General features: G+C 41.3%; 1 protein-coding gene across 1 annotated transcript in view; it reads right to left on the minus strand.

Moving 5' to 3' along the window:
• The window catches only part of LOC107144385 (attractin-like), an 85,766-nt gene that overhangs the window by 21,008 nt on the left and 53,979 nt on the right, over positions 1–10,779 (minus strand). Inside the window, exons 5-9 of the mRNA XM_015488205.2 lie at positions 8,123–8,244; positions 7,088–7,226; positions 5,518–5,708; positions 2,490–2,721; positions 223–405 (exon numbers count right to left, since the gene is read on the minus strand). Of these exons, the coding sequence (XP_015343691.2) occupies positions 223–405; positions 2,490–2,721; positions 5,518–5,708; positions 7,088–7,226; positions 8,123–8,244 (867 nt within the window). The remainder of the gene's footprint in view (positions 1–222; positions 406–2,489; positions 2,722–5,517; positions 5,709–7,087; positions 7,227–8,122; positions 8,245–10,779) is intronic.

A 10,779-nucleotide genomic window follows, 5' to 3' on the forward strand; every position in this document is an offset into this window, starting at 1 on the left:
GTGATCTATCCTAGATTTACTTGACTTATTTACATGTATCACTGTTCAATTCTGTATGCAGGTTCTCATCATGCAGGACTAGATGACTTGGGTAGAAGGTCAAATCCAACTAGCCCATAAAATGTTCAAAGATTATGAACACTGCCCCATGCCACAGTTGTCAACAAAATTGTCACCACATGCCAGGCACTCAAGAGTGCCAGAACTCCCTTTTGCACTCACGGGGGCAGCTGTTCATGGTATACCACTCCATACACTGGCCGAAAGGGAAGGAGGCCATGTAGGCGTTGGAGTCCACACACTGCTTCATGTTGCTGCACCACATGCACTCAGAGCTGCTGCTGGTGCACTCCCCACACGCAGTCCGCAAGGCACATGGCGTATGGCACTTGGGTCTTTGTTTCACTGGTAATAAAATCCAAAAGGGTCATTGAAGAACTTCACTAAAGTCAGAGACTTTTCAAGTGTGGGTTGTGACCCAATAGTGTGCCATGAACTCAATTCAGGCACTACATGACATGGAGAAAACAGAAAACACTGGATCATCATGTACTGTTTGGTCAAGGTATTTTACACACTCAGGGAAGAAAGGGACTTTCTATTCAAAGGGCACTGAGGACAAAAAAGAAGGAATAAGAAAATCTTTCAACAAATGTAGGATCTGAAACCTTTTAGAATATAGGGGACCTTTCTATCAATGAAAGAATGGATAAAGAAAATACATAGAAATATACACAATGGAGTTTTATTGCACCATAATGAATGGATGATGTCATTTGAAGGAAAATGAATGGAAGTTGAGAACATTATGTTAAGTGAAATAAGCCAGACTCAGAAAGTCTAGGGTCATATGTTTTCTCTCATATGTGGAAGATAGAGAGCAAAAATGAAAACAGTGTGTGTGTCGGGGGGAGGGACTTCATGAAAATCAAAAGGAGATCAGTAGAGTAGAAGAAAGGGACCAGAAGAAGAGAGAATGGGAGGGAATGGGGGAAAATAAAATTATATTATTATATCATGTACATATATAAATATGTAACAGTAAATTGCATAATTATGTATAATTATAATGCACCAGAAATATTTTTTTAAAAAAAAGAAGAATATAGGGGACCCTGGGTGAACTTTAGGAGTTTTACAATCCATCTGAATTTGTAAAGTCCTGTGTTTATAATTTTGAGGATAAGTGGGACCTCTACATGCACTAAATTCATCAAAGCATTTAGAATTCAAAAAAGGTTGAAAAGCTCCCCTACAAAGTTTAGAAATCTTGTTTTAAGGTGATTCCTACAATACTACAAATTATCTTCTACACTTCTGTATCCCTCAAACATCTTACAGTATATGATTTACATTCTCAAACCATCAAAATTGCAGTTATTTCATGGGAGGCCCCATGCAGAAAGGAAAAGCTAGTTTTGAACTCTTCTATGTGCCACTGAGGCTGCCCCTGTGCCTGCAGCTAAGGGAGCCTAGACTTAGCCCCCAGAGACATGCAAATTAAGAAACTATTTGAAACATTCGACCATTTAGTACTCAGCCACAGCTCTCAAACCCTTTGGACTGGCTTCTGCCTCCTGTCACAAAACTCTCTCATCATTTTTTCTCCATGTGACACTGGCTTCCTGATTACTGTCCTGCAGTGACGTTCCTGCTTTTCTCATCTTTTGTTTTTATTTTCCTTTGTTTTCTTCCACAGCATTTTTCTGCCACCACTAAGAAATCTGCCCTTGAGGGCAATTCTCAACACTTTTTGTGGTCAAAAAACCAAACAATCTCAATGTTAATTAGAGTATTAGATTTTCAAATAAAGTTATTTATTTTTGGTTTTGTTTATGGCTCAAACTGGTCAAAGCCACAGACTATTTCCTTCTGCTTTTAAAATTCTGGGTTTTGCTTGTAATATGCCTGAAATCAATTCTCCATCTGTCTTCACAACAATTTCACACATCTCAATATTAACTATGTAGGGAAGAATGAAAAAAGACATTATATCATGTCTAAGCACAAACATACCATAATGAATCCCACTTACATATGATAATTCACTAATAAAAAATAATAGAAGGAGCAAATAGATTGGGAGTTGGAAGAGGAAGTTACTAGGTAAGGAGATTGAGTAAATTATGTGCATGTATAAATAGGGCACAATGAATCCCACTATTATGCATCATTATAATGCACAATAAAAAAATTAAAATATGTCAGGTGTGGTGGCATCTGCCTGTAATCCAAGAACTCAGGAGGCTGAGTAGGAGGATTGCAAGTTTAAGGCCAGTTACAGCACCTTAGCAAGACCTAAAAAAGGGAGTGAGACCCTGCTTTAAAATAAAAAATAAAAAGGGCTGAGGATGCAGTTCAATGGTAAAGTGCCTCTGGGTTCAACCTCCAGTATCATTTAAAAATAAAAAGTAAATACATTAAAATAAAAATGATACCTAACTATGACTCCTATACTTTCTTTCTCAAAACTTCCTGGAGCCTATCACCAGTGTCCTTACCAGGCCGTTCACAGATGCTGCCATTGAGGGGGTTGATGCAGGTAGCAGCCTTTAATGCCTGAAAAGTGGGTTCTGACAAGATTCCACAGAACCCAGCATTGCTGGGCTCAGATGGCATCCACTGTAGTAAACTATTTGTAAATGGAGTCATATCTTCCCAGAACCAGTGGGTCATGTTGATCTTCCGAAGGCCAACCCATGGGGTTAAGGTGAGCTTGGACTGTGGGCAAAACAGACACAATTATGAAAACAACCAATGTCTCGACCAAACAGGCTACTTGATAAAACCCACTAAGTTAGGTGCACCCACAGGTACAGGAAAGCCTCCTTATACCCTAAACTCAGGTGTTGGTATATATCACCACTTCCATATAGGCCATTTTACAAAGGACAAATACAAAGCTTAGAGACGAGAGGTATCAAAATTTTCACAGAGATCTATATCCAAGGTGATAATCAAGTTCCAAAATTTCTACACTCTGTGACAAATGCTATGAAGAAATGGTCATCACCCCACACTGGGTTTAAATGCCTATTCACACATGAAGTCATTTTCCCAACATTTATAAAATATTGGTTATATGTCTATCCTCAGATCAGAAGCTAAGCATTGTGTGATGGTTCCCACTATCAACTAACTGACATCCATCACCTCTCATATTTACTATTTCAGGTCCATATGTATGTGTATGTGGTGAGAACATGTAACATCTATGCCTGAACAAATATTAAGTATATGATTCTTAACTATTATCACCATAGCATATATTAGATCTCTAAAACTTATTCATCTTATGTAAAAGAAGGCTTTGGACATTTTGATCACCATGTTCCCATTTCTCACCCCACTTCTCAAGGCCTGGAAACCACCATTGTGCTCTTTGCTTCTGTGAATTAGACTTTTTTAGATTCTACATATAAGCAGGGTCATGTTGTATTTATCTCTCTGGGACCAGCTTATTTCGCTCAGTGTAAGATCCTCCACATCCATCTGTGTGTTTGCAAATGACAGTATTTCCTTCTTTTGAAAGGCTGAATCATAATCCTCTGTCTATCCCCAGATCAGTCAGTGTTTACTGCCTTTTTAAATCTATTGCTTCATTTGGTATTGGATTTTATAAAGAATAAAAGAGCAGTGAACACCTAGGATGGTTTTTGTCTCCTATTCTCCTAAAATTTTCTTGCCATTGTGCTTTAAAATTTTTTAAAATTAAGTATAATTTTGAACCCAGAAATGAAAGATATTCTTAATTTTTGCAGTTGAAAAACAAAATATACAATGTATTTTCATTTTTGAGAGGAAAAATATATATGCTTATTAAAAGACCTGAAATAAATAAATACATTCCAAAAGAGTTTTTAGTGGTATTAACAAACATTATTTGTTTTCTTACTCTTTTATTGGCATTTTCTAAATTTCTTTTAAATGTGTGTTTTTAAAAAAGAAACATAATTTTAACAGATACACTTTATAAGTCTTTTCATAATGTCTTTTTGCTTTCCTGATAAAATGCAGGGCCATTAGCATTGTGGACAAGGTATCTCTGGATTTGGCTGTGGGCCCTTCTTGAAGCCCAGCTACAGCATCTTTCTCCCATCCAACCTGCCCCAGCTACACAAGCTAATCTGCAGCTCACTTAGTGAGCTATTCCCTCAAACTCTATGCCTTGTATGGGAGGGTACCAGCGCACAGGGAGCCCGTCCTTCTTCCCTTTCCATCCACTCCTTCCCACCTTCAGAGTTACCTCTTCCTAGCTCTACCAGACAGCCTGTACCCTATCTTGCTTTTTGCATACACAACTGGGCTCTACAGACTGGGCCACATCTGGAGTTTAATCTATGGGGAGCACATTACACTAGTTGTTTTATCTGTTGCCACAGTCTGGCTGGGCACAATTCAGGAGCCACTTGTCAAAAGAAACGAACTTTATTTTTAGAACCACACATGCCAAACAAAACAGCTCCTCAGGAAAACCTTCAGAGCCCAACTGCCACCACCGGCTTCCCATAAGCCTCTCAACCTCCCCCACTCCTCCTGCTCTTGAGGCTGATTGGCTGGGTTGCGTGGGCGGAGCCAAAAAAGTCTCCCAGTGAGCAGCTCCATGGTCTGAAAGGGCAGGGAAACAGCCCAATGAGCATCACTGCAGAGGAGCCAATCAGCTAGAAGTTGCTGGGGCTGCTGTGAGTCAATCATCAGCTGACAGTCTGAAAGTTTGCTGGGGCCCCTTCCGCTGTGGCTCTCAACAGTCTGTTAGCCTTTTCATAAGAGTGTGGGGTTCTATTTTTGAAAAGTGCCACCCAGAACCTGTTAGGGATAAAACACTTGAAGAAGAGGGGAGAGGGAACAGAGGTACATCTGTGGCCAGCTGGGATAGTGGAACCTTTCTACCCACGTAGTCTCCCACAGAGTGGACTTGAGAATCACCAGTTGAAATCCCAGCATGATGGGCAGAGCTGATTCTACCAGTGAAGAAAACATGAGCCTTTCTGAGCTCAGAAACCCTTCATAAGAAGATGCCCTCTTTTGTTGGGCTGCCAGGTCTAGAAAGACCCAAACAGATATAAATGTCTCAGTGGTGGTGACAACATGTACTAAAATAATAGCTTAAATATAAAGGACATAAGTGTCTAAATATGATACCTAATTAGCTGTGATCCCATTGCTCTCAACTCCAGCAGAATCTAGAGATAAAATAGGTATGGAATTATCTAGTGATGTCACCAGACTATGTGCACAAACACACACACGTCACTGTTCATCTCACATATTACTTTTCATGTTATAATAAATATGACTTAAGAAAATGTATGAAGTATTAAAAGTTTCAAGGTCAGGTAAAAACCATTAAAGGAAGAGATTGACCTTCCTTTAATGCCACATCTACTACGCCACGCATCCTGGCATTCCTCCTCTTCCCAGCATGTCCGTCACCCACAGCCTTCCATGCACCAGCTGTGGTCATGCCCTCAGCAGAAAGGTGGGTAAGAGACACTTAGGTTCTGAGGATTCACTCACCATGCTTTGTGATGGCTGCATTATTTGCAGCTGCTTAAGGACAAATTCCACTTTCTTCTGGGTTGTAAGGGAAGCCAAGAAGGCATTGTGGTTCCTACAGTACAGTTTAGCATTGTCATAATTCCCCTTGGCAGTAGTAATTTTCAAACACGAGTTTCCAACCAAATGCCAGCCAACGCCACAGATATTTTCTTTAACAAAGGGGGAGAGAAAAAACAGCTTTAGAAATTACACAAAACTACTACATACCTACTTCAAGTTCCTGAACATCTAAATGATCCTTGTGATTTGAATTCTAGGTGCTTCGTTAAGAACGTGGCAAGGGCAAGAGACACATTATTCACTTCCAGACACAGAATGAAGAGATGTTTGTCAGTCTTATTTATTGGATCTCATGAAGTATATTCTGAAGTCAACTCTCTAGTCACTTGGAGGAAAACCCATTTAGTGTCAATACTTGATGGCAGATCTTTTAGAAGAACAGTTAGAAAGACTAACTCCTGAGTGGAGAGCAGATAGATGAATATGACAATGGAAAGGTGGAGTACAGAACAGCAAACATGGAAATGAGTTGGGAATGAATAAATCTAAAATCTTCAAATGCTGCACTGTTTTCATATCATCGTGTACAAATTAAAATGAAGACTCTAGGGCCCCATCCTAGGCCTGTACCAGAACATGCCTTTTGGAAAGATCCCCAGGGGTTTTGCTATACATGAATGTCTGAGACTCAGAACAAGAGTAAACAAACAGGAAGCCCATTCTGCAAGCTGAACTGCATTACTCCAAAGGACACTCAAAAGGGCCCTGGTTCAGCTCAAGTGGCCTGCTCATGTCTCAGCTGTTACACAGTGCCACAAAACTCCCCATTCCTGGACATCTGGTTGGAGTAAATATATCAGGGGTTCCGTCATGGCTGGCCACCCCAAAGTCATCACCTTAAACCCCAGGATTCCATAAACAGGTACTCAGGACTGGCGGTCACCTCAGAGTTGCTGCTAACACAGAAATCTGCCTCTCCCTCTGCTCAGAGAAGCCCCTCAAGAGGTGCCAACAACCAAATCCCCATGTTCAGTAACACTCTTCCATACAGTGCCCAGAAGTCTGGCAGCTGAGACTACAGAATTCTAGTCCCGGTTATCACAGCCAGGTGGGTGTCAAGGGGGAGCAGATTCACTGACATGAACCCAGAATCATTTCATTCTCCAGAGGAGCAGATGATGCTAGACTTTATGTCAAGAACAGTCAGAGTGTATACTTAAGACTTGAATTTTAGTTTAAAAAACAAAAACAAAACACTGGGGCTGGAGATGTGGCTCAAGCGGTAGCGCGCTCGCCTGGCATGCGTGCGACCCGGGTTCAATCCTCAGCACCACATACAAACAAAGATGTGTCCACCGAAAACTAAAAAATAAATATTAAAAATTCTCTCTCTCTCTCTCTTTAAAAAACAAAACAAAACACTGATAGAATAGGCCCCTCCTCTCTGTTAGGTTACAACCCAGTCTGCATAAGATTCAGGGAGCAGACAAAGTTCTGGACCCTTCCCCAGGTGCCCAGCAAGACTTACCAGGCAGGGAGAAGCACTCTTGATTCTGGGGATCCCACTGGCATTTCTGGTCCAGGTCACAGCTCCTACAGCTGGTCTTCTTGTCACAATTGTACTTAGGGTTATCCTTGGGGCAATTCTCATATGTAGAAATGGAAATCTAGAAAGTAGAACATATTCATAGAGATAACTCATGGTGGTGACCAATAATTGTAAAGACAAAATCTAACTGAGGACGAAAACTTCAAATAAAGAGATAAATAAAATGCAGATGAACAGCTCTTTGGTGGAAACACTGTAGTAGAATGTTCTGCTCAAGAAAATGCCTTTAACTGGCAAGGAAGCAGCCTACTCTTTTAAACAGCATTCCTCAAATTGCTCATTGGTAAAATGGGGCTGTGGAACACACTGCTTTTCAAATGCCCCCTACAGTCTAAAGTTTGCTTATAAACAGCAATAAATTGACAATGTATAAAGGCTGGGTCATCTTATCTTCTTTAGTCTCAGTGTATCCTAATTTTTTAAAACCATTTATGGGGAGCACTGAAATTATGCTGAGCGAAGATATAACATAAAAAAAGGAGAATTTGCAAAGCATATCCATTCCCCAATTCAATATGGACCACGACACACCTGCCTGAAGCCCAAACCTTCTCCCAAGAACTCACACAGATTGAGTGAGCTCATTATCACAAGCCTCAGACTAAGGATCAGGTACTTCAACATAGCCACACCCAGGGACACTAGTCCCCAGACCACAGTCCTACCTTCTTTTAAATCACCACACACAAATTCCCGGGGCTAGCGAGACCCTTGAATCAGGATGTATTCAGCATCTTTTCCTAAAAGAAAACCTGATCTAATACAAAATCCAAATCTACATCTCATTAAAAAAAATCCATCCCAACTATTATGTATAATTATAATGTACTAATAAAAGAAAAAATATTGAAAACAAACCAATATGGGCCATTATATATGCCATATATTCAACCTACACCTAAACACAATTAGGATATTTTTATCCTCTGAAATCCTTGAGAGATGACCCCTGACCTGGTCTTCCATGCAGCTGAGATGAATAGGGACACAATGGTCATTGCACCAATGGCAGTCATTGGTGTTGGCCGTGCAGCTGTAACAATCTGTGTGCTGGTCACATCTGTCATGGTCAAGGACTAGGAAGAGAAGAAACATCAACTGTGACAGCTTCTACTAAGCACAATCTGAAATGGGTTAAAAAAAAAAAAAACCTAACAATGTCTGGGAAAGAAAATAAAGTGTGAAACTGGAAGGAAAATGTATTGGGATGTTCTGGTTAAATAGGACTTAGAGCCAGGCACAGTGGCATATGCGTGTAATCCCAGAGTCTTGGGAGGCTGAGACAGGAGGATCAAGATTTCAAAGCCAGCCTCAGCAAAAGCGAGGCACTAGGCAACTTGGTGAGACCCTGTCTCTAAATAAAATACAAAATAGGGCTGGAGATGTAGCTCAGCGGTCAAATGCACCTGAGTTCAATCCTTAGTAAACCCCAAAACAAACAAACAAATAAATAAGACTTGAGACAATCTGAAGAAATGCTGTTTTTCACTTAAAAAGATCAAACAGGAAGTAAAAAGCAAAAATAAGTTCATTTAACAAGTCTAAGAATGGAAATAAGATCTGGGCATTTGAATATTTTTTTCCTAAGAAAAACCAACTAGAATAGAATAAACACCAGAAACTGCCCAGGAGCCAAAGAAAGTTACAAAGGAGACCAATCCATTCCTCCAGTTACAAACACCAAAGCTCATTTTGAGCACAGGCAGCAGGCAGTGCCTGGACTCCAAGGCAAGTGTGAACTGAGTCATGCTGCATTGATTTCCACAATGCAAGCTGCAGAACCCTGGGGTGACTGCAGACCTGGTGCACTTCCTGTTGACCCCAGAAAAGAGAAGCTGCACCACCATGCTGCCTCATCTGCTGAACCACCTCTTAGACACCGCACATGGTGAAACCCAGAAAGTGTAAATGGAGGGGCATTGGGGTGGTGGCTCAGTGGTAGAGCACTTGCCTAGCATGTGTGAGGCACTGGGTTCGATCCTCAGCACCACATAAAAATTATAAATAAGTAAATAAATAAAGGTGTTGTGTCCATCTACAACTAAAAAAATACTTAAAAAAAAAAGAGTAAATGGGAGGGTCCATGGCCCACCCTCTTAAAGGCCCCAGCAGTATACCCCTTAGGTTGCTCTTCCTTCTCTTGTCATCATCAAAGGATTATGACCACCTCTGCACAGAGTGGAGTGAAACAGGGAGTTGATACTGCACATGAGATGACAGGAAATGGGCTCATACTGAATCATCTAAGATAATTCAACATTATTTCCCATGTACACTTGCACATTTAATTTGAACATTTAAAAAATTGGTTAAAAATAACTGTTTCACTGATTTTATCCTTTTCAGGAGATAATAACTAATTCCACAGTGTTCTGGTAATTCTGTTCTCCATCATGAACTTGGTTGCCTGGGTGTTCTTACTAAGGATTTATGTTCCTGCAAGATTAATTTGGAGCATCCCAGGAGAATAAAAGCCGCCTCTCTCCATCTTAATGGTCACAATAACGGCAACACCCATCCTGCTAGCCATGGAATTCAGTCAACATATTTAACTGATGTGAACAAATATTTTGCAGAGACATCCTTCTTATTTAGAAAGGACTTTCTCATACATTTCTTCACTGCTGTTCTGTACTGTATGTCAGAGCAAAAGGGCAAGAAGCTAAGCAGACAAGGTGAAGAAAACAGCTTAGAAAACATGAGGGGAGCTTCTAGAAGTGGGGATCACTGTTCATCCTCAGCAACTGTCTGTCTTGTTCTCACTGCTGTATCCAACTAAAAGAGCTAGAAAATAGTTGGTGAGGATGGCAACTCCTCTATCTACAATAGGCTTTTCTAGGTTGGCCTTCCTAATCTCATCCTTAATGTCAGACCTCCGCAATCCAATATGGTAGCCAGGAGCTAAATAAAAATTCAGCTCCTCAGGCACACTAGCCACCTTTCCAGTGTCTGATATTCCCATGTGGCTAAGTAGCTACCAGACTAGAACAGGGCATGTATGCAATATTTCCATTATCAAAACAAGTTCATGCCGCAGTCTGGCTGGGCACAATCAGGAGCCACTTGTCAAAAGAAACTAACTTTATTTTTAGAATCACACACGCCAAACAAAACAGCCTCTCAGGAAAAACCCTCAGAGCCTCAACTGCCACCACCGGCTTTCCACAAGCCTCTCTCTCCCACACCAGCTTCTCTCCCCCTCCCACAATCCTCCTGCTCTTGAGGCCGATTGGCTGGGTCACGTGGGCGGAGCCAAAAAAGTCCCCCAATGAGCAGCTCCGTGGTCTGAAAGGGCAGGGAAACAGCCCAATGAGCATCACCGCAGAGGAGCCAATCAGCAAGATGTTGCTGGGGCCGCTGTGAGCCAATCATCAGCCGGCAGCTGGAAGTTTGCTGGCAGCTGGAAGTTTGCTGGGGCCCCTTCGGCTGTGGCTCTCAACATCTCCCCCTCTCTGTTTAAACAAAAAGCATGTGGCTTAGGGACCGTGCCTGCCTTAGGTTGTCCAATAGTACATATGGTCCTTACCCGTTAGGTTGGTACCATTGCAATTGGATCTTACCCGTCATTGACTACCGGTCCAGTATACAGCCACACCTGTGGAGAGGTCTTT

This window comes from Marmota marmota, unplaced genomic scaffold (assembly GCF_001458135.2).
Source record: "Marmota marmota marmota unplaced genomic scaffold, marMar, whole genome shotgun sequence".
NCBI lineage: Eukaryota > Metazoa > Chordata > Mammalia > Rodentia > Sciuridae > Marmota > Marmota marmota.